The sequence below is a fragment of the Aedes albopictus genome, chromosome 2 (genome assembly GCF_035046485.1).
Source record: "Aedes albopictus strain Foshan chromosome 2, AalbF5, whole genome shotgun sequence".
NCBI lineage: Eukaryota > Metazoa > Arthropoda > Insecta > Diptera > Culicidae > Aedes > Aedes albopictus.
This window is the reverse complement of record NC_085137.1, coordinates 488,129,690-488,153,343: the sequence shown is the minus strand read 5'-3', so window position 1 is coordinate 488,153,343 and position 23,654 is coordinate 488,129,690. Positions and strand designations below refer to the sequence as shown.

The following is a 23,654-nucleotide window of genomic DNA, read 5'->3' as shown; positions in this document are numbered from 1 at the left end:
CTGGAGGTTTCAGAGCCATTTCAGGGTGTTCAGGGGACTTCAGAGGGGTTACAGGGCTTTCAGCAGCATTAGAGATTAAAGGGCTTCCTGGGGGTTTCAGGGGCGCTTCAGGAGCTTCAGAGGCGAGCAAAGGGAGCTCAGGGGCGTTTCAGAGTGTCCTCGGGGATTACCGGGGGATACCTAGCTGGAGGATTGAGGAATGCTTTAGAGAGACTCGGGAAGAATCTGATTCAGGTATCAGAAGGCCAGCTCTAGAGGCATGTTAGGGGCCGTGCACAAATCAAGTCACGCTTTTAGGGGAATAAGGGGGTTTTGTAGAACGGGACGACCCATACAAAAAATATTGAAGTCCAATACAAAAAGTGTAACGTAGGGGGTAGTGGGGTTGATAAATGTCGATTTTTACGTGACATAATTTGTGTATCACCCTTTATTTTTCTTTTGGGACATTTGTGCCATCACTATAATAAAAGCCTATTTCATATCCAGTTACATACATATCAAATGATACGATGTTCCATAATCGGATTCACAGCTATCACATACAAATGAATCAGCTTACTGAATATTCGCCATGTGATAGCTGAGTCAGCAGTGGCCAGCCATTGCTTTGACCAGCATGCTGCAATTCAATTTTGACAGATTTGTAAGATACTTTGCCACCTTTGGGGATGGCTCAGTACAATACAGTTTTGTTTAACGACATGACTCCAAATTATTCCAATATTGTTTCTGCTGAGTGGCAACCCTGGTGTGAATCTGAAGCTTTACCCTACACTTCGATATCGGAATAGCTGGCTCAGGGCCAATGAAGTCATGTGATGCTTCAGTGCGAGCTAACTCATCAACCAATTCATTTCCAGCGATGGAAGAATGGCCAGATACCCATACAAGGTAAATAGCTCCTTGATTTGAGTTCTACAAGCGATAGCTAATTTCAACCTAGAGTTGGCGGAAGCAAGTGCTTTAATAGCAGCCTGGCTATCTGAACGATCTGAACAGAAGTAGGTATATAACTTTGCCCATTACGTGTTGCCGAAGTACTGATTGCACTCCGGACATAAGAAGAGCAAAGATTTCGGCCTGAAAAACGGTGCAGTGTCTACCCAGTGAGTTAGAATGATGTAGCGTTAGCTCACGAGAGTAAACACCAGCACCAGCTCGACCTTCGAGAATGGAGCCATCAGTGTAACATACGATGTCGTTTGATATATTTCTCTCCAGATAACCAGATGTTCACTCTTTCCGGGAAGGGAATTTCGTGGAAAATGTCCTGTATGGAAAAATTTCAAGCAATTGTAAGATCACTTGGGGCAAGGACAACTTTGTCCCAATTCACTAAAAGTGGAAACAACGAGGTGTGAGTTGAACTGCGGTTCACAGGAGTTTCCTCTAGTAAACCGAGTACCCATAGGCTGTAAGTGCCAGAAAGTGCTTCTTGTTTAAGATGAATGTGTATTGGGGCAACGTCGTCAATGAGCACATTCTTTGGAGATGGCCTAATTTTGATAGGATTGTTCTTACTTCGCTTTTTTTGCCACCACACAAGACATCCATATGCCAATATTGGCCAAACAACAGTTCAGTTGTGTAAATCCATTTGAAATACTTGGGTTATAGACCCAAGCAGAGCCGTAGCGTGCGGTTGGCCAGGTTAGCCCCCGCCTAAGGCTAAAATCTGAGAGCTAGAATGAAACAGGATGCTACTACTGTTTTCAAGAATGCTGAGATTTCGTTATTCAGTATCTAAGGTTGTATCATGCGTTTTTAACGTTCTTCCGTGTTCACAAAAAAGAATTATCTACATTATATTGAATATTTACCATGGCGTTACCTGGAAATTTATCTACTATTTTATTTTGAGATACTTTTTTAGTTTTTTAATAAGCAAAGCCAAATAAATATGCTTTTCAAATTCTAGTGAAAGATTCTTTCTGAAAATGTCTGAACATTCTTACTTTCGAGGATTTTTTTCGCTTTCATTGAAATATTTTACAGAATTGCCAAAAAGTTCATATTCAGACAATGCTCTTTCAGTTCATACAATTGTTATTACCTGTAAATATTTCTTCAGGCTTAAGCTCTAGTAAATATGGCAGAAACCATTCAAGTCGTATTTACCCAGGAAAAAAAACTTAGTGTGTTTTTTTTTTAATTTCCTCAAAACAATATTCCAGAAATCCCATTTAAAATTTCAACAGAGGTGTTTCTTCGGAATTTCGTGCTGTGTTTCTTTCAGAATCTCTTTCAGAAATTTCTTCAGGGATTTCTTCGAAATAATCTAAAAGAATTCTTACAGAATCTCCTTCAGGGATTTTAAAAAAAATCAAAAATTTTCAGGAGATTTCTTTCAAAATTTCTCGAAAGATTTCTTTAGAAATTCCTTTAGGGAGGCTTTCAGGAAGTTATCTAGGAATTTATTCAGAAATCAGATAAAAAATCCACCCAATATTCCTCCAAGAACTTTATTAGATAATCTACCATAGTTTCCTTAAGAAATTTCTGGAGATACTTTTTTTAATCTTTCAGGGATAAATTTGGAAATTTTCTTCAAGGATACCTTTAGAAATTCCTCGATAGGATCCTTCAAAAATTGTTGTAGCGGTTTATGCTTCTATTTTTCAATACTCGAGTAACACACATGTTTTATATGCGCGTTTGTTTATTTTGTATGACCACTTTTACAACTATTGTTCATGACAGACCCAGTGAAAAGAATAGGCTACGTTCAAATTAGGTCATCTCCATCGTGGGGAGGTTAACGTCGTCACACTCCCCCACCCGTGAGCCGCTACCATCCTTTTGGTTGGGGTCACCATCCTTCATGACGTCGAGCAACGCCAGATTAGCCACCGACCTGCGATCGACTCCGCTACTCGTCCGCACCCATGCTTGCCGCACACGTCCATCAGCTCCTACAAGCACTCTTTCAATTCGACCCCTGGTCCACTGACTTCTCACTGAGCTATCCACTACTAACACCAAATCTCCCTCCTTGAAGTCCTTCACGTTATCGAACCATTTGCAGCGTCTCGCAATCACCGGAAGGTATTCCTTGATCCATCGCCTCCAAAATTCATCAGCCAGATGTTTCGCCAAGTTCCAACTACTCCTCAAGGTCATTCGGTAATCTGTTGGTAGAACTGCCAATTGTTTTACACCCGACGAACTTCCCAGCAGAAAGTGGTTTGGCGTTAACGCCTCCTGGTCTGCTGAGTCCAGCGGGATGTACGTCAATGGTCGTGTGTTGATCATTCCTTCCGCCTCGATGATTACCGTTTCCAGTGTTTCGTCGTCAGGTTTACGAGACTCGTCCAAAGTCGATTTGATTGCTTCCTTCACCGACCGGACCATTCGTTCCCAAACCCCTCCCATATGGGGGGTTCCAGGCGGGTTGAATGACCAGCGGGTATTCGAATTGGTGAAGATCGATGCTAGTCTCTGATTACGCTCCTCTATCTCCTTCTTCAACTGATTGTTGGCTCCGTGGAAATTGGTTCCATTATCAGTAAAAAACTCAACAGGTGAACCACGACGGGAAACGAAGCGACGTATTGCTTGAATGCACGATTCCGTTGACATGCTGTGTACGACCTCCATGTGAACTGCCCGGATGCTCAGACACGTAAAAAGGGCAATCCACCGCTTGGCATTGCTGCGCCCTATTTTCACCAAAACGGGCCCGGAATAGTCCAGGCCAACGAACGTAAACGGCCGCACGAATGGCGTAAGCCTAGCCTTTGGTAGTGGAGCCATTGGAGGTATCCGTGGAACAGCTTTGCGCAAACGGCAGAACATACAGTCCCGCGTAACTTTCCCCACACACGCTCGCATCTTCGGAATATGAAACAGCTGCCTCATCTCGTTTACAACCGTCTCTCTGTTCGCATGACGGAAACAACGATGAAATTTATCAACGAGAAGCAACGTGATTGAAGATTTTTGTGGTAGAATCGTAGGGTACTTCGCTGCGTATGGAACGTGTGGTGCTGCGCCTATCCTTCCTCGCATTCGTAACACCCCAGCCTGGTCCAGGAACGGCCATAGCTTGAAAATCTTACTCGATCTGGATACTGCTGAATGACGAAACTGCATCGATTCCTCCTGTCCGCTGAGCTGCTTTATTTCTTCTCCGTAGTATTCCTGCTGCGCTTGTTTGTACAGTGTAATCTCTCCAATCGCCAACTCCTGCTGCTTCAACACACCCAATTCCAATTTTTTGCCGTGTTTCTTCAGGATAAGATTGCTGACGAAACGATGAACATACGCTGTGGTGCGGTGTAATTTTTCCCAGCTACTGAACCTTCCAACTTCAATCAGAGGTGCCGATTCCTCCACATGCACCCCAACATGGCGAATTTCTTCATTCGTGGTACATGGAACTGCTTCCTGTTTCGGCCAAGAACTTTCCGGCTCCCACAAAAACTTCGGTCCACGAAACCAGAGATTATCACTTTCGAAGTTCGGCCCCTTACCCCATTTTGTTGCCAGATCAGCGACATTCAGCTCAGTGTCGACTTTCCTCCATTCCTGAACGTTTGTCGTGGACAAAATCTCCGCCACACGGAAGCCCACAAATTGCTGATACCTGCGGTGGTCGGACCGCAACCAAGAAAGCACTGTCTGTGAGTCGGTCCACAATACACGGCGACTGACGGGAAGGTTGTGCATTGAAACGACACTGCTGAGCAACCGTGTGCCCAATACAGCAGCTTGAAGCTCCAATCGAGGGATAGACATCATTTTTAGCGGAGCTACTTTCGCTTTTCCGGCCACTAGTGCTACCTCCGGTCCTTTTTCCGACTCTACTCGGAAGTAGACTACGCATGCGTATGCTGATTTACTGGCATCCACAAAAACATGGATTTGGAGCGATGAATACGATTGATAATCCGCAGCTACAACATAGCAACGAAGTATTCGAATGGAGTTCAGTTCTGGTAGATGCGCTGTCCACCGCCACCATTGTTCGCACAATCCAGTACTAACAGGTTCGTCCCACTGTACTCCGGATGCCCAGATATCTTGCATTAAAATCTTTCCATGGATGATGAAGTAGCTGATCAACCCTAGTGGGTCGAACAAACTCATAACTACGCGTAGCACTTCTCGTTTGGACGGCGTGTGGGATCGATCCAGTATATAGCTAAGGTCGGCGCGTATTACAAAGCTATATGTGAGGTCATCTCCAGTCGGAATCCATTTCATCCCCAAAACACTTTCCATGTTGTCTTCTTTCTCTGGGCTGATTTTCTTCTCAGTTTCGTTTGATACTGCTCCAACTGTCCCTGCGACTTCCGGAACATTAGAAAGAAAATTCCGGATTTCAAATCCGCCCGCAGCGTGTATCCTCCGAACTTCGCCTCCGACCTTCACTGCTTCTGCTGCCGTCGGAAAACTGTCGAGATAGTCATCGACGTAGTGATATCGAATGATTGCTGCCACTGCCCTTGGAGATTCGCTCTCAAACTCTTTCGCATTTACATTTTTGACGTACTGTGCGGAGCTTGGAGAGCACGTCGCGCCAAATATGGAAACGTCCATGACGAAGACTTCAACTTTCGATTTTTCATCATTCCGCCACAGAAATCTTTGGAATTGGCGGTCTTCCCGCCTGATGAGTAGGCGATGAAACATCTCCTTGATGTCCCCTGTCAATGCGACAGCATATAGACGGAAATGGTAGAAAACTCCGATCAGCGAGGCGAGGTAATCGGGGCCTTTGAGGAGTACGGAATTGAGAGAAACTCCGTTCACTTTCGCGGCAGCGTCCCAAATGATCCGAACCTTGTTGGGTTTCCTAGGGTTCAATACTACTCCCAGCGGCAAATACCAGCTCTTCCCTGCACTGGTTTTAACGAGTTCTTCTTCGGTAGCCTGGTGTGTGTAGCCTTTCTCTTTGTACTCCTGTATTTGCTGTCGAACGCTATCGTATAGTAGAGGTTCCTTCCCTAGCCGCTTCTCCAGAGAGTGTAACCGTCTAATCGCCATCCCGTAGCTGTCCGGCATTTGGATATCGTCCCGTTTCCACAATAACCCCGTCTCGAATCGGCTGCCAACTCTACGAGTGGTGGACTGGAGTAGCTGTTGAGCCCGTTTATTCTCCTCCGATTCTAGAGGAAAGAGTGGAGGTTGTACCCCAGAATTGTCCAGCGTAATGAAATCACGGACGATCTGGTTCAAATCACTCTCCGAATTGGTCCATCCTCCAACGTGAAACCCACAGATGAATGATTCGGTGGCTGAACGAGAGCTGCCGTAGATGCTCCATCCTAAACGGCACTTGGCTGCCATTGGTTGACCCCAACCTCCTTCTCGAATTTTCAGCGGAATCGTGAGTTTCAGGTTGTCAAGACCAATGAGGAGTTTTGGTGTAACATTCTCGTAGTCGATGATCGGCAAGCCACGCAGGTGTGGATACTTTCCTGCCAGGTCTTGGTAGTGCAGCGATTGGGATGGCAACTGAAGACCTTCTACTGTACGCGCATCCATAATCTTATAATGGTTATTCGACGTCCCACTGGAGACCTCCATCTGGATGACACGGGAGTTCGCTTCTTCCCGTGTAACATTTCCCGTCCACTGTAGACTTAACGTACTTGCCGGGCCAGTGACTCCCAACTGTTCAGCTACTGCGACATCAAGAAGCGAAATCTGTGAACCTTCATCCACGAATGCAAATACATTCACACGTCGATCCTTCGCATACAGTGTTACTGGTAAAATTCGAAAAATTGGGCCATTACCACTCAGTAGCTGGGAATGACTGGTATAGACTACAAGAGGAACCGCCGGCGTGGCAGTATGTAGCAGCGTATGATGACGAAGACGACAACCTTCAACCTCGCAGCCTTTCCATGTCTTGCAAGGCCATTTACCGTGTTGGTTCAAGCAAGTCCTACAAAGCGAGTTCTGACTCACAACCTGGAGGCGGTCATCGATGTTCATTGCTTTGAAGTTGAAACAGTCTGCTATTTTATGTCCTTCCATCTTGCAGGCTGTACAGGCCTTTTTTATGGAGCGTACTAAAGCTGGCTCATTAGAGGAATTCTCCGAGTGTGTATAGACGAAACTTCGGTCCTTCGGCTTCTGTGTTCCTTTCGTTGCTTTACTAGTGGGTTGATCATCCATTACTTCATATGCTAGTTCCACCAACGTTGACATAAATGCTCCGAACGTTCCGAGGTTTACCACTGGAATGGTACTCTTATATGCTGACCACTTCAAGCGGTAATCCACTGGAAGTTTTGCAACCAGGTCATGCAGCAATGACGGATTTGCTAAGTGCGCCTGTTGCTTCGCGCTCTTCAGGTGTTCTACCAAGCTATCCACCGCCATACCGAAGTCGACAATGCTATCCAGGTCATTCGTATTCGGAGGAGCCAGCAGTCGAATCTTTTCAGTCAGTGCTCTGATCAACGTTTCTGGACGACCATACCGCATCTGCAGAGCCTTGATGACGTGGGGAACGCTTGCAGGCGAGAGTAATCTACAGCGTACCATTTCCATTGCTTGTCCTTTAAGACAACGCTGAAGCCGGATCAAGTTCTCGTCCATGGAAAATCCACAAGTAGCTGTAGTTCGCTCAAAGTTACTGATCCAGATGGGCCACTCCTCTGGGTTCCCGGAAAAGGTAGGAAGATCTTTCCCCATCACTTGACGTGCCGCTAACTGACGGCTGGTTGGACCCATCTCAACATTGGCGGCTTGTTGCTGAACGTTGCACACGGGATCGTCGTCGTCGTTATCCACCTCTGTCGCCGCCGGTCTATCCTCAAACAGGTAATCGATTTTCTTCGCTGCTGCGGAAATCGGTTTACGAATTTGATCAGTAACAATTTTACCGGCAATCCCCGGAACGTGGTTGATATCCCTTGCCGCTGACGTGGATCTTACATTTCCCGCAGTCTGCTCGCCGGATTTCTGTAACCAACTACGCACCTTGTCTTCCGAATTTGTTTTCTCACTTTCACTCACACTAGAAACATCACTGCCGCGTTGAGAGAATTGACGAACAATATTCTTTTTTGCCTCGAGTGATAAACGTTTCATCTCTAACAGTGCTTTCCGACCCTTTTCCTCCTCTTCTAGCTGCCTTTCCTGAAAGGCTCTCTCCTCGGCTAACTTTTTTGCTTCTAACGCCAACTCGCGGTCCCTATTTTGTTTCTGCAGCATTAACCTTTTATTTTTTAGTTCAAGCTCTGCCTGTAACTCCTGCTCTTTAATTTGCTCATGTTCATCTAACATCTTAAGCTCGAGCGCAAGTCTTGCTCTAGCACTGGAAGTTAAACTTACGTCATCACCTGCAGCTGACTTCTTACTTCTTCGTGAGGTTCCCTTGCTACTGACGGACGCCTTCGACGACTTCTTGGCCTCGGTTGGTACGGTTAGCCGCTTTCCACCTGCCTTCCCATCTGCCTTTCGGATGTTCTTCGTCGGAATTGGAGTTTGGTTCAGGATCCCACAGGATTCGCACTTCCAAGGCTGACCGGAAACACTTTCATCGACCTCTGCACAGCTGAAATGGTACCAGGACTCACAACCGTCGCACGCCACCATGTTCTCAATGCTATCCGGGCGGTCACACGCGACACAGTTGGACGGAGAAGCAGCAGCATCTTTATCTCCAGGAAGACTCATCTTACCTCAGGGGATTATGCGATGAAATTTTCTAAAGATTTGTTGTCACCGAAGTTCTTATAGCAGTCCCAAACACAATTGTTTTTGAGGATACGCTTTAGCTGTAATTATTCCATTATTGTAGTATACAATTGTGAAGCCTTATTCATTTATACTTACAAAATTTCAGTAACCTTTCACCAAACAAAATTCGTCCCTATAGGTTTTCTTAAATTTGGGTTATATAACTAGAATAACAAATTTTGCATGTTAGATATAAGCTGAATCATACAAACTCACTAGTAACTCACTCCACGCGTAATTATTTATTCTAGGTAGGATTTATATAATGTAGTATTCAAATTAGCACAGAATAATTAGAAAAAATAATAAAGTTGCTCCAATGCACGTGTAACTAGCTGGCTATTTGGTTTGTTGATGTTTCTGTCACTGATATCGATACAACTATTGTTCATGACAGACCCAGTGAAAAGAATAGGCTACGTTCAAATTAGGTCATCTCCATCGTGGGGAGGTTAACGTCGTCACAGTGACAGAAACATCAACAAACCAAATAGCCAGCTAGTTACACGTGCATTGGAGCAACTTTATTATTTTTTCTAATTATTCTGTGCTAATTTGAATACTACATTATATAAATCCTACCTAGAATAAATAATTACGCGTGGAGTGAGTTACTAGTGAGTTTGTATGATTCAGCTTATATCTAACATGCAAAATTTGTTATTCTAGTTATATAACCCAAATTTAAGAAAACCTATAGGGACGAATTTTGTTTGGTGAAAGGTTACTGAAATTTTGTAAGTATAAATGAATAAGGCTTCACAATTGTATACTACAATAATGGAATAATTACAGCTAAAGCGTATCCTCAAAAACAATTGTGTTTGGGACTGCTATAAGAACTTCGGTGACAACATATAGGCTTAAGTAGAACATGTGTTTTACTCAAGTACTTCTATTTTTTTTTCCAGAGTTTCTTCTAAAAAAATCTGCAATGGGTTTCTTATGAAATTTTTGAGAGTTTCCCTCAGAAATTCTTATAGAGATTCCTGCAAAAATATCTTTAAGGATTACTTACAAACCCTTCAATTGGTTTCTAAATACCTCTGCCAATTCCTTTAGAAGTCTTTGTAGGAATTTTTTTAATCTTCTATAAATGTCTTTAGAAATTCAACCAAATTTCTTTTGAAAGCCTTCATGGATTTCTTCATAAAACCTTTTTTTTAACTCCAGAGATTCCTTAACAAACTTCTCCAGGGATTCCTTCAAAAATCATACAGGTGTTCTGCAAAAATTCTTACTAGCATTCTTTTGGGCATATCTTCACGAATTACTCCAGGAACTCCTGTAAGAATTACTTTATGAATTCCATTGGAAACTCTTGCTGAAATGTCTCCTGGATTTTCAGGTTTTCCCTCAAATATTCCTTCAGAGATTCTTGCAAAATTTCATTCAGTGATTCCAGCCGGAATACTTCCAGAGATTTCAACAGAAGCTCATATAGAGATTTCTTCAGAAATTCTTCCAGGTTTCCTACATGTCCGTGGTTCGTCTAATGATTATCGAAGAGTTTCTTCGATTTCTTCAACTTCAGCAGACACCTTTGGTAATTTGTTTTTTTTTTCCGAAACACGAAAATCCAACTTTTGTAGAAATAACTACATTTTTTTTGCAATTTATCAATGTCTAACTATCGTGGGGCGCCAATATGGATGCTTGTCAAGGGCGCCATGAGGCCACGCTACGGCTCTGGACCCAAGTAAAAGGTTCGCCGGCATTGCCAGAAGGCCATACAGGCTTTCTTGATTCTGAACTCAATATGAGGTGTCCAGAAAAGCTTGGAATCAAGTCACATTGATTTCAGAATCAAAGAGACGCAAAGGTCGAACGCCATTACGGTTCCGCCTTTCCGTGAAAAGAACAATAGATGCCTTACTCCGATTAACCGAGCGACACCACCCCTCAACTACCTGAAGGGCGCTTTGCATCAGGTCGAAAACGGTGCTGATGCACATACCGACTAACAATGTCAGGTAGTCGTCGGCAAAACCATAAGTGTAACAAAAAAAACCGCTATTATTGAGTTGCTTCAATAGCGTATCTGCTACGAGATTCCACAAAAGTGGTGAAAAGACTCCCCCTTGGAGGCATCCACAAACACTCAATTTCCTAATCACCGCTTGACGCTATGTCGAGAAGAGATGTCGGTTTTTGAGCATTTGGTGAATCCAATTGGAAATTATTGGAGATATACCATGACCCCGTGCGGCTTCCAATATGGCATCGAAAGGCACGTTGTCAAAAGCACCCGGGATATCTAAGAAAACACCCAAACAAGATTGCTTTTCAGTGAATACTTTCTCAATATCGTAAACAACCTTGTGCAAAAGAGTCACAGTGGATTTTCCAGATATGCTTACCATTGGTTCACATGAAGAGGCACGTTGGCTAGATGAACATCAAGGATGTGATGATCGACAATACGTTCTATGCATATCAGAAGAAAAGTGGCCAAACTGATAGGTCTGAAACTCTTTGCTTCTTCATACCGTATTACCCCGCTAATACGACACCGACTGTTGTCGTATAACCGGGGTACACTTTTAATTCGACAAACTGGTCACCCTACACTACCATGCTCATTGAAATTTGGCAACTCTATTTTTGTTTTTGTTTTGATTTCCGGATTTGTTATGAATTATAATTTCATTAAATATTGCTGTGGCGCGAATGAAAAGCTCGTTCTTCTATCTGCTCCAGGAGATTCTATAGTTATGCTACTCTGAGCCGAAGCTAAATAATCATAACTACAAGAAAAGACAACAGATTCATCCGGAGATGTACTATCCACACATCCGGGGAAGTGTGTACTGAATAAGCATTCCAAAACTTCGTCATCAGAGGAAGTGAAATCGCCATTTGGCAAACGAAGTTCGTTCACTTGGAAATGCTTAAATTTTGCATGGATTTTGTTCAACCGACTGACATCACTCAAACTGGAAACCTGTTCCAACTCTTTCTACATTGTTTCCTGAGCTTGGCCAGATTAAAGTTCCACCAAGGGGTTCCCACTGTGGTTTTCACAGACCGTAGAGGACAAGCTTCTTCAAAAGCTTCCATTATGAGGGCCGTCAATAATGGATGGTGAGTATCCATGGAATTTGGCCGCAACCAAATCGGTGAAGAGATCCCAGTTGGTTGACCGGCGCAACTAACAATGTTTTGGCGCTATAAGCTTCAGTCATTTGCTTTCTATTGTGTAACCATTGAATTGAAGCAGTTAACGCTGAATTAAAGGGAAGCTAGTCAAAAGCAAACCATAAGTTAATACACGCCTGCAACACACCACAAAAGTTTAGGGGAGTACCAAAAGGTCTCAGGGTGTCTCAGGGGCTTTCCACAGAATCCCAATTTGGGGCTTTCAAGGGATCCAAAGGGCTTCGAGAGAGGTACCTGGATATCTCAGGAGTTTTTCAGGGGGTCTCATTTAGGTCAGGAAGTACATGTAGGTCTCAAGGGCGGTCTGAAGGGATTTCAGGAGGTCTCAGAGACGTTCCACGGGATCTCTAAGGCACTTCAGGGTGTTACAAAAGCGTTTCCGCGGGCTCAGGGGATGCCAAGAGGTCTCTGGGGCTTTTCAGGGACGTTTCAGAAACGTTTCAGGGGTCTTATAGGTAAGGGGGTCTTCGGGACGCTTCAGGGTGTCTCAGGAGCGATCCAGTGAGTTTCAGGGGTTCATGGGCGTTCGATGGAAATTCAGGGGGTATCAGGAGATCTCAGGGGTGTCCCAGGGATTCTCAAGGGCCTTTCAGTTAATACCAGGGAGTTTCACGGGGGTTCCTAAGCCATTGGGTTTCATTGAGCTTCCATGGGGCCTCAGAGGCGCTTCAGGAGGCTCAGGGGCGCGCCGAGGAATCTCAGGGTCATTTCAGAAGGTTTAAAAGCATTTCAGGAGGTCTCAGGGGCCCCTTGAAATTTCCGTAATTAATTTGAATGCCCCTGAAATTCCTTGGAACACCCTTAGAGGTAGATGTTGGATTTCTCGGCTGTGCAGTCACCAAACTCCTTGGAACGACAACGGTTTTAATTCGTCCCTACGTTTCGGCAATGTTAATTACCATCTTCAAAGGAAACTGGGGGATTTTATTGTAAATGTTAGCTCTTCATTTTTGTTTTTCATCATTGTGTAAACTTACAATCATTTGGTTCGTTCTGTGTCTGTAGTCTTTGCTAAGTGGAATGTCTGTTTGGGATTTTTTGGTAGTCAAGTCTGTACATGTGCTAAAGTTAAATTTAAATTAGTTCGTGTGGTTTCTTCAGTTTCCCCTAAAGATGGCAATAAACATTGCCGAAACGTAGGGACGAATTAAAACCGTTGTCGTTCCATGAAGTTTGGTGACTGCATAGGCAAGAAATCCAACATCTAGTACGTCCAAACAGTCGAACACTCAAACCTCCAGTTCACCCTTAAAAGGTTCTTGAAACCCCCTGAAAACACCGTGGAGAGCTCCTGAAGAGCTTCGAAACGCCCCTGGAAGCTCCACAATTCCATTGAAACTCCCTTGAAACCTCTGTAATCAATTTGCATGCCTTTCAAACCTCTTGGAACGCCTTTAACCTTCCGTAACTCGCGTAGTTGACCACCAGCGTCAGCACCACGCTAATGCAGAGTACAAAAAGCGAGATTTTTTCAACATGTTGTACAAAATACAACAGTGCGATCACTCGAGGGTTAAGGTCACCACCACTGTGTGACCGACCAATCGATTATCTCTTCAGCGCAAACTGACATTCGATTATTCACATTTGTGCTCTTCAAAATTTGAGGTATGGCCCCCTCATATATTCTCCCTAAAAAAGCTCCAGAAACCCTTGAAACACACCTGAAAACTCTCCTAAGATGTTAGTCTAAGGGCCGATTTCTTCGCGTCGACTTAACCGGTAAGCCAGGCTTACCCATATAGTTAAACCTGGTTTAATGCTTAAGCCAGGGTGAAGAAATCGGCCGTAAGCGCATCACAATAGCGCAGTGCACGTTCAGCGAGTCTATCTGGGTCATATTGACTCCAACATCATACTAGCGTTACTGCCGTGAATCGCATATCTGTCCCATTTGCATAGGAAATCCAGCAAAGATGGGACTGATATGCGATTCACGGCATTAATCGTTCCTGAAATGCTTAAAACACCCCCAAAAACCTTTTGGAACGCCCTTAAAGACAAACGTCTTGAGCACGTGATTTTCTTTTCGCAATTTCAATTTCAATTTGTTCATCACAAGTGTTTCTGCTGTGTACATGAATGTCAAAGAGTTTCAAACATTTTGAATGACGCAAGCCAGTTATCGAAGGCGACGCGGTTGATATTATTAACTATTTAATTAATTACAAAATGTTTAAATTTCATGACAAAGTCGTTAAATTCAAAAACATGTTATCAGATTAATTGTGAAACATTGCGTATGAAATTACATGGAACAACTTATTTGTATCATATACATTAAAGTTACGTTCACATCGAAAGGCATTTGGATTGTTTTAGTTTATAGTTGAAACCTTGCTCAATTCAAGTCGAGTTGACCCATTTATTGATGCGTTTCTTCCGTCCTACTCCCACACAAGCTTCCCCAGTGGACACTTACCCCAATCGAGGTCCTCACCGTCCGTAGATTTCCACACACCCAGCTGCTTCGGTTTCTTGGCCGCGGAAGCCCCATCGTCGCCATCGGAATTCCTCTTCCGAAGAATATCGTCCAGTGTGTAAATTTTATCATGACGTCGAACTGCCGAGCCCGCACCGGACCGCTTTGGGGTGGATGTAGCCTGAACCGATTCCGGTTCCGCCCCATCTTCCAGCGTCGACAGGTAGTTCATGGTGTACTTCTCGGCAGCGGCTTCGACCGTTTCCCGCTGGGATAGTTTGAGATGGGGTTCGGCCAGGGCTAGAATACTGAAGGAACATTACAGTTATTTGTGCATTATTCTTAGCTAAAGTTGGTAATATTTGTTCGAATAATCTTGGGCTATCAAATCACTTTCGATCTAAACAAGATTTTGAAAATATCGTGTGCAAGAACTCACTATGGAACTCAAAGGAAGACTATCCCAGGTATTTCTAAGTATGTAAATATGTGCAATGATAATGTCAAACAAACAGTAAACGTCTTCCTTCCGAGTATTATTATTATTGGCTCTTTATTATGGGGATTTTCAGCCCGAGGCTGGTTCATCCCCGCTTCCGAGTATTGAAAATGTTTTAGAATGTTTTTCTCTATCATTATTCAAGAGCGTATTACTCTTCTTAGAATTTCACTATACTTACACAGGTAAAATCTCCTTGGTGTACGCATTGACGTTGACGATCCGCGCCATAAGGTAGGTCCTCGAAAGCCGCAGGTGCCACGGACAGTTGCCCGACATGCCCAGCACGATCGTATTGTTTAAATCCACTCTAAGCTTATTCTGATAGATTGCGCGCACTGTTTTGCTCATTTTTCGAGCGTTTTCCTTCGGATTGAATCGTAGCGTTGCTTCCGAATTTTTTTGCAGCAGCTTTTTGAACTTTTTCAACAGGCGAAATGCGAGGGCTATTTCCGTGGCCCAGAACTTAGCTCCCTGACGCCGTTCGGGCGTTTCCTGTTCGTCTTCGCACATTTCCATTAGCTTTTCCCAGAAGAGTTGTATGTAGCCTTTAGCGACCAGCGTTTGGAAAAACTGCTGGTGGATGCTAGCCAGGCCTTGGGTGTTCCCATTGACGGGAGCCTCAAACATGTACTGGCAACATTCTAGGAATACGTTGCAAATCGTCGGGACCGTTTCCGGATGCTTGGGCAGCTGAATCTTGTCCGAAAGGTACCGAAGCACATCTAAAACAACCGTGTGCAGCTGGTCGACATTGTTTGCCCGGATGTGCTCCTGGAGGAACTGGAACTGTCCAGGGGTCAACTCTTTCTCGGCACTACTCATAGACTTGGCCCCTTTGTGGATGGCCTTCGTCACAACATCGTACACTTTTGCAATGTACTCCAGTTCACTCCGAAACTTCTCACCCAATCCCACACCTTTGATCTGCTTCTTCTCGCAGCTCTGCATCTGTTCGAGTTCCCGTTTCCAGAAGCTGGCTTTCAGCCAGTTCATGCAATATTCCGCTGACCGCCGGAACACATCCACCGCAATGGACATCGAACTGTGCGAGCAAAGATGACGTAGCTCCACTAAAAATCCTTCGATTCCAATCTCCTTCACACGATTGACCATGCTGCCTTTCTTTCCGACACCGCTCTGCTGTCGATACTCCGTCAGGTGGTTGATGAATCGCGTGAAAGCTCCCGCATACATGCTCCTAACTTCATTGGCCATTCCCGTACGGCCATCCTGCTCAGAATTCTTCCCGTCGAACAGTTGAGCCTCCAGTATCGTAATCGTACAGAGGACACTGACCGGGGTGTGTTTACCCTGTCGGATCTTCCAAACCTTTAGCGTTTGCAGGGCGGAGGTTTTCGCTTCCAGAGGGGCCTTACTCGGTTGGTAAATGCGATTGAACACGGAGAGGAATTCATCTCTGAATGGATATGAAGACAAAATTAGTCAACAGAACGTACCTCCTTTTATCGAAAGCAGGAAATTACTTGTCGGCCCATGCCGAGATGTGGGTGATGCCTTGGCGCTTGCAATCGATGCTACTCGGCGGAAATTCCTGTGGCAGTGCGTCGATATTCATGGTTTCTAAACTTTATGAGACACGATTTTCCAAATAACACTCAAATAATGCACGAAATTATCACTAATCAAGGATTGCGTTGTAAACTTGCCGCGCACGCACGTGAACGAAACACTCGTGCTGCGTGCTGTCGTCGCCGCAGCACGCGAAAGAGGTGATGTAAACAACATGGAACGCGAGAAACAACCCGGCAAAGCAAGATGAGTGATGACAGTTAAAGTGCAGTGGCGCCACCTCCTGGTTAGTAGCGAAAACAGTACCAACTAGGGTGCACCAGAGTATTTGTTATATTTAGAGATGCGCCAAGACTGAAACCAAAGGGTTTTTAAATTAAGAAAAATGTATCCATTTTTTGATTTTATACGAAAGAGCACCTTTTTCTGAGCCACTATGATTTTTTTCAGATTTTTAGAACTTTATTTTTGTACCTAAAATAAATTTCAAAGAGATTTTTTGAAATCACCTTTTGACAGCTGGGCAACTGCTTGACAGCTCCGCCCAGTACAAAATGCGACGAGGGGTGATTCGACAAATCATTCCCATACAAACTTTAAATTGATTTCTAAATAGGCTCCCGGGCACCAAAATTCATGAAAATTTGGATTTCGGCTCAGTTTTGCATGCAGATTCAGAATATGGAATTATCTCAACACCGCTAGGAAGCCAATTGAACCGTCAAACGCGGTCCCAATCGAGAAAATTCAAGGAAATAGAACAACATGGGAAACAAAGCGCAACATGAAAGCACATAAAAGCGTGTTAGTGCAAAGCATGACGTCACTTGTTTGCTTGACATCTTACACGCTCGCGTCAGAATACCCATTTTTTCATTGCTATCTCTGTCGCTCTTCAAGAGGCCCCATTTAAAAATACTTATTTGCAAGTTGGGCGGTCCAACTCATAAATGGGTATTTTTAAATGGAGCCTCTTGAAGAGCGACAGAGATAGCAATGAAAAAATGGGTATTCTGACGCGAGCGTGTATGAACAGATCAGACTAACACGCACGCGAAAATATAATTTTGTTTACCGCAAAAATTGATTGTTATAGAGATAAGTGACACTTCAGCACACGAACACAAGTGCGAATTTTTCCTCACACAAAAGTACACGCCAATTCAAAGGCTATTCAAATTGCATATGCAAATATTACCCAGGTAAAACAGGTATATAATTAAAAAACTAACGTCCGGGGTAAGGGAAGATTCATTTATTACGTCCATCGTTTTTCGGGATTTACCGACCCCCCCTCCCCCCTCTGTCACGCTATTTTCCTATACCTAATACACGTACTGTCACACTTTCTTAGACCCCCCCTCCCCCCAAAATGTTGGACGTAATTTTTGAACGGTCCCTAAGAGTGCAAATATTTTCCTCACAGTTTCACAACTACATCTACAAAAAAGGCACGCATACATTTGAACGTGATTACCACTATTGGGCGTGATGTAAATAAACATAACCAAAATCCTCTTCGCGCATCTCTATAACAAATTCTCTGGGGTGCACCAAGAATCTAATCAGGGGCCGTCCATATACCACGTGGACAGAAAATTAATGGTTTTTGACCCCCTCCCCCCTCCCCGTGGACAAGCGTGGACTTTTAATTGACCCCTACCCCCCTCCCCCAATGTCTACGTGGACATCCCAAAAAAATTTTTTTTTCATAATTCTAAAATAAATGGAAAATATGATTTTGAAAAAGTTTTTTTTAATCGTTTTTTTTTTCTTCGTAAACAATGTCTTAAATATAATTGAAAACTTTATAAAATACAAATATTCTATAGCTTTACAAATAAAACAAACAAGTAGCACAAAATAGGTACCTACAAGTTTTTAACATTGTTTTTAATTCAGCTTAATGTTTGTGAAAGTGTGGGTTCGATTCTTGCTCCAGTTGGTGAAAAATTTTCGTCAAACAGAAAATTCTTCATAATGTGTTTTTCGTGTAATGTCCATCGTCTAATGTAAGTGATTGTTCAATGTTTAGTCTGTACAGCCTCTGGTTGAAGACGATGTTTTTTAGAATGTTTGTTATATCTATGATTGTCTGATTGTTTTGTTGAGATAAAGTAATTTTATATCTTAGATTTTTCTTGAGATAAAATTATATTTCTTAGATTGTGAGATTAGTGAAGTACTAGATTGAAAGTAGTGAGCTGGATTTTAGTATGGTGAGATGATCAATTCTTCATTTCTGCAATGAAATGGAGCAAACAGCGTGGGTTGTATGATTTCTTGACTAATTTGATGCTATTTGAGCAAAAGTTTGGGTAACTGTGATGTTGTATTATTTATTTCTTGCAACTTCAACAACACAGTTACCCAAACTTTTGCTCAAACAGCATAAAATTGGACATGAAATCATATAACCCACGCTGTTTGCTCCATTTCATTGCAGAAATGGAGAATTGATCATCTCACCATACTAAAATCCCAACTAACATTTATTGTGAATGTAAACGTCAACAAAGCGTCCTTAATACGGCTTGATGCTGAGTTACTGTGTTGTACATATGGATGGAAGCTTCTATGCAAGCCCTATACCAATGAATCTGGCGAACTTAATCAGCTTGTACATGCTGTGCAATCAGCTTCTATCCCAACTAACATTTTCAGCGCTATAAGCTTCAGTCATTTGCTTTCTGTTGTGTAACCATCGAGTAAAAGCAGTCAACGCTGAATAAAAGGAAAGCTAGTCAAATATAAATCATAAGCTAATACACGACTGCAAAACAAGCACCATACAGCTACCAAACTCGGTTTTCAGAAATCCATTGCTTGTCACTGGGGCTGCCTTTACTCCACCCTATTCCAACTCCGGGAGATTTCCCGGAAGATGTGAAAACTTGAACACATCGAATAGGAATCCCCACTAACAAAACAGCTGCTACTATACAGTACAATTCATTATACTAACAAATCCCCAAACCAGCAGCGCTTTAAAGGCCGTTATACGATTTCATTACGGCTAGAAGCTGTAATAAAGAAACTGTTGGTTTACCCTCGGGTTTACTAACACGGCTTGTCGGATATAAACATTATTGGCAAAACAAACTTTAAGCGGGATATATAGCTACTACACAAATTCTTTACAGCTATCCATGTATGTGCTGTGAAATTATTTGGGTTGCTTTTATTGCACTTTAATTCAATGCCGGAAGATGTGCAAATCGAGTAAGAGTCCCAGCCACTACAACAGCTGCTTTTATACAGTACGTTTTGTAATGTTGCCAAAACACAAAACAGCAGCGCTTCGTAGCCGTTTAAAGAACACTCTTTCAGCTAGAAGCTGTGAAGAAGAATCTGTTGGAGCAACCACACAGCTTGTTCAATGTAAACATTATTGCGTTTGACGTTTCACAAGCTTTTACAGCAAGATGAAGTTGGGTAAGGTTTCTTGTGGCACAATTATGAAGCCTTGTCTGAAGTAAAACAAAACGGGCTATTTTCTATGTTATTTATATATAGCAGTGTGGCAGCGAGGACATCATCGGGACCAGTGGATACGGAGATCGGGAGTTCGATTCCAAGTAGCGGCAAGTACTTTAATTATTCAATTTTAATAGTGATAATTCCAGTTCCACAAGTATTGCGTCACGGTATCCATAACCTAATTATATTTAATCGTTTAATTTGGGGATGCCGTAAAACTATTATTTAACAACTGCGAAAAGGCTGAAAAAGCGCCTTCTCAAGATGTTATTCAGTTAGTGGCTACATAGGAGCCGAGAAAAGAGCTATGACTAGGTGGCATCCCAACTAACATTTATTGTGAATGTAAACGTCAACAAAGCGTCCTTAATACGGCTTGATGCTGAGTTACTGTGTTGTACATATGGATGGAAGCTTCTATGCAAGCCCTATACCAATGAATCTGGCGAACTTAATCAGCTTGTACATGCTGTGCAATCAGCTTCTATGCCACCTAGTCATAGCTCTTTTCTCGGCTCCTATGTAGCCACTAACTGAATAACATCTTGAGAAGGCGCTTTTTCAGCCTTTTCGCAGTTGTTAAATAATAGTTTTACGGCATCCCCAAATTAAACGATTAAATATAATTAGGTTATGGATACCGTGACGCAATACTTGTGGAACTGGAATTATCACTATTAAAATTGAATAATTAAAGTACTTGCCGCTACTTGGAATCGAACTCCCGATCTCCGTATCCACTGGTCCCGATGATGTCCTCGCTGCCACACTGCTATATATAAATAACATAGAAAATAGCCCGTTTTGTTTTACTTCAGACAAGGCTTCATAATTGTGCCACAAGAAACCTTACCCAACTTCATCTTGCTGTAAAAGCTTGTGAAACGTCAAACGCAATAATGTTTACATTGAACAAGCTGTGTGGTTGCTCCAACAGATTCTTCTTCACAGCTTCTAGCTGAAAGAGTGTTCTTTAAACGGCTACGAAGCGCTGCTGTTTTGTGTTTTGGCAACATTACAAAACGTACTGTATAAAAGCAGCTGTTGTAGTGGCTGGGACTCTTACTCGATTTGCACATCTTCCGGCATTGAATTAAAGTGCAATAAAAGCAACCCAAATAATTTCACAGCACATACATGGATAGCTGTAAAGAATTTGTGTAGTAGCTATATATCCCGCTTAAAGTTTGTTTTGCCAATAATGTTTATATCCGACAAGCCGTGTTAGTAAACCCGAGGGTAAACCAACAGTTTCTTTATTACAGCTTCTAGCCGTAATGAAATCGTATAACGGCCTTTAAAGCGCTGCTGGTTTGGGGATTTGTTAGTATAATGAATTGTACTGTATAGTAGCAGCTGTTTTGTTAGTGGGGATTCCTATTCGATGTGTTCAAGTTTTCACATCTTCCGGGAAATCTCCCGGAGTTGGAATAGGGTGGAGTAAAGGCAGCCCCAGTGACAAGCAATGGATTTCTGAAAACCGAGTTTGGTAGCTGTATGGTGCTTGTTTTGCAGTCGTGTATTAGCTTATGATTTATATTTGACTAGCTTTCCTTTTATTCAGCGTTGACTGCTTTTACTCGATGGTTACACAACAGAAAGCAAATGACTGAAGCTTATAGCGCTGAAAATGTTAGTTGGGAATTCAGCTCACTACTTTCAATCTAGTACTTCACTGTTTGCGTCCTATTGATTAATAATCATTGAAGATAAATGGGGCACGTTCGGTGTAGTACTAGATTTGTAGTAATGAGCTGAATTTTAGTATGGTGAGAAGGTCAATTCTCCGTTTCTGCAATGAAATGGTGCAAAAAGAGTGGGTATTATGATTCCTTGCTGAAATTGATGCTGTTTGAGCAAAACTTTGGATAACTATGGTGTTTATGTTGCCAGAAATGGAGAAAACAACAACACTGTTGTCCAAAGTTTTGCTCAAACAGCATCAAATTAGGTAAGCAATCATAATACCCACGCTTTTTGCACCATTTCATTGCAGAAACGGAGAATTGACCTTCTCACCATACTAAAATTCAGCTCTTTACTACAAATCTAGTACTTTACCGATCTGTCCTATTGTTGCATATTCTCGGCCTTATAAAACCGTCCAAACGATTAATTTTCACTGTGATCTATAGGACAGATCGGTGAAGTACTAGATTTGTAGTAATGAGCTGAATTTTAGTATGGTGAGAAGGTCAATAGAACAGATCGGTGGAGTACTAGATTTGTAGTAATGAGCTGAATTTCAGTATGGTGAGAAGGTCAATTCTCCGTTTCTGCCGTGAAATGGCACAAAAAGCGTGGGCATTATGATTCCTTGCCTAATTTGATGCTGTTTGAGCAAAACTTTGGGCAACAGTGTTGTTGTTTTCTCCATTTCTTGCAACATAAACAACATAGTTATCCAAAGTTTTGCTCAAACAGCATCAAATTAGGCAAGGAATCATAATACCCACGCTTTTTGCACCATTTCATTGCAGAAACGGAGAATTGACCTTCTCACCATACTAAAATTCAGCTCATTACTACAAATCTAGTACCACACCGAACGTGCCCCATTATCACTTTTGGAAGATCAGAGTGCTGATCAGATTTCTAAGAGTTTGGGCGAAAGTTCTTTTTATTCTATCGTAACAACTTACACAACATGATTCAATAATGTTCCATTTATTTTCTTGATGTTTTTGTAAACGAAACCTTAACATATACAAGTATTAATAGTTTATATAATAATTCATTCAATTGTACAATAATTAATTTACCTTTCTTTACAGTTTTCATTCTTGTGTGTTTTTTCTTTACTTACTGTCAATAGGTTGTTTGTTTTGTTTTTGTTTTGTGTATGTGTGTCGAATAATAATTGTATTAATAATATTCTCATTGCCGCACACTTTTTCCATATTTTTTATCTTTATCTATTATTAGTCGCTTGTCGCAAAGTTCACATCCATTCAGTCACTCAAACTCGCAAACTTAGTACAACACGCACAGCGTTCCGCCTTTTAAATAATACAAATACTCGTGCATACATTGCACCCTCACGAGACATATCATCCGTCCAAGGTGTTAGTGTAAGTATTAGTGTTCCTTCTTTTAAATGTGTATTCTTTGTTTTTAATGTTTTATTAACGCTCGCGCATCCATTGTTATTTCCTTTCTGCGCGTTCCATCATTCGGTGTTTTGTGTTCCTTAAAGTTAAAAGTTTCCCTAAAACTACTCAGTTTAGAACTATGGTTTCTGTGTTTCATTTAGTTTCATTTCTTTTTGTTTCAATACAATTTGGCCTAAACTTACGTTAGAATTACTACTGATGTCCTTTCTTTGTCTAGTATTTTCTCATATTAAATATGTAATTTCAGTTTTTGTTTTACTCTTTTTGCTTTCCCTTACACGTTAGTTGATGATTCCCTTTTTGATACTTATCTACAGCTTCCCATCAAGTCTAGGTTTGATTTCCATTTATATATTTTTGTCCTAATACTTCGGTCCTTCCTGCCCTTGTCAAATTTGTTCAAAACTTGGCCATTTGTTGGGTATCGAGTGCGTGGTTCGTGCTAGTTTTGATTTCGATTCGATTCCTGTTCACCACATACCCGCTGCTTTTAGTACTTTGAGTAAAAGATCATGTTTTGTCTATAGATTGCAGCTGCAGGTGTGACTCACTTACGAGCTATTGTTTAGTCGGTTAGTTTATGCTGTCTTGGTGACGACGGTTTTTAAACAAATTAATATCACACTTAAATTTAACTATTTACATGAGCTTAGTTTTGGTCTCTTTTTCCGTAGATTTTGCCATATTATGGCTTATACTAGTCAGCTTACAATTAATCTTACTAGCAATAGTTGTATGTCTGATT

At 42.3% G+C, this 23,654-nt stretch overlaps 2 protein-coding genes across 3 annotated transcripts; both read right to left on the bottom strand.

Moving 5' to 3' along the window:
- Window positions 1-2,733: 2,733 nt before the first annotated feature.
- On the bottom strand, window positions 2,734-8,052 carry LOC134286960 (uncharacterized). The gene has a single exon (XM_062848672.1). The coding sequence runs from the start codon at window positions 8,050-8,052 to the stop codon at window positions 2,734-2,736; it is 5,319 nt and encodes a 1,772-aa protein (XP_062704656.1).
- Window positions 8,053-14,207: 6,155 nt separating this feature from the next.
- Window positions 14,208-16,539, bottom strand: LOC109623133 (uncharacterized). 2 transcript variants are annotated; one of them, XM_029870622.2, is made up of 4 exons: window positions 16,459-16,539; window positions 16,271-16,420; window positions 14,965-16,203; window positions 14,208-14,592 (listed from the first exon to the last, which is right to left on the bottom strand). In XM_029870622.2, exons 2-4 carry the CDS (start codon window positions 16,360-16,362, stop codon window positions 14,250-14,252), a joined length of 1,674 nt encoding a protein of 557 aa, XP_029726482.2. In that variant the 5' UTR covers window positions 16,363-16,420; window positions 16,459-16,539; the 3' UTR covers window positions 14,208-14,249. The 2 variants fall into 2 exon arrangements, with proteins under 2 accessions (XP_029726482.2, XP_019933173.3); XM_020077614.3 differs by lacking the exon at window positions 16,459-16,539 and having other exon boundaries at window positions 16,271-16,449.
- Between the last annotated feature and the right edge of the window lie 7,115 nt (window positions 16,540-23,654).

Coding starts and splice junctions, on each gene's coding strand:
- LOC134286960 (XM_062848672.1), bottom strand. CDS start 8,052: ATGAAACGTTTATCACTCGAGGCAAAAAAGAATATTGTTCGTCAATTC.
- LOC109623133 (XM_029870622.2), bottom strand. CDS start 16,362: ATGAATATCGACGCACTGCCACAGGAATTTCCGCCGAGTAGCATCGAT. Junction 16,204..16,270: donor ATCTCGGCATGGGCCGACAA/GTAATTTCCTGC, acceptor ATATCCATTCAG/AGATGAATTCCTCTCCGTGT. Junction 14,593..14,964: donor ACCAAGGAGATTTTACCTGT/GTAAGTATAGTG, acceptor ATGTTCCTTCAG/TATTCTAGCCCTGGCCGAAC.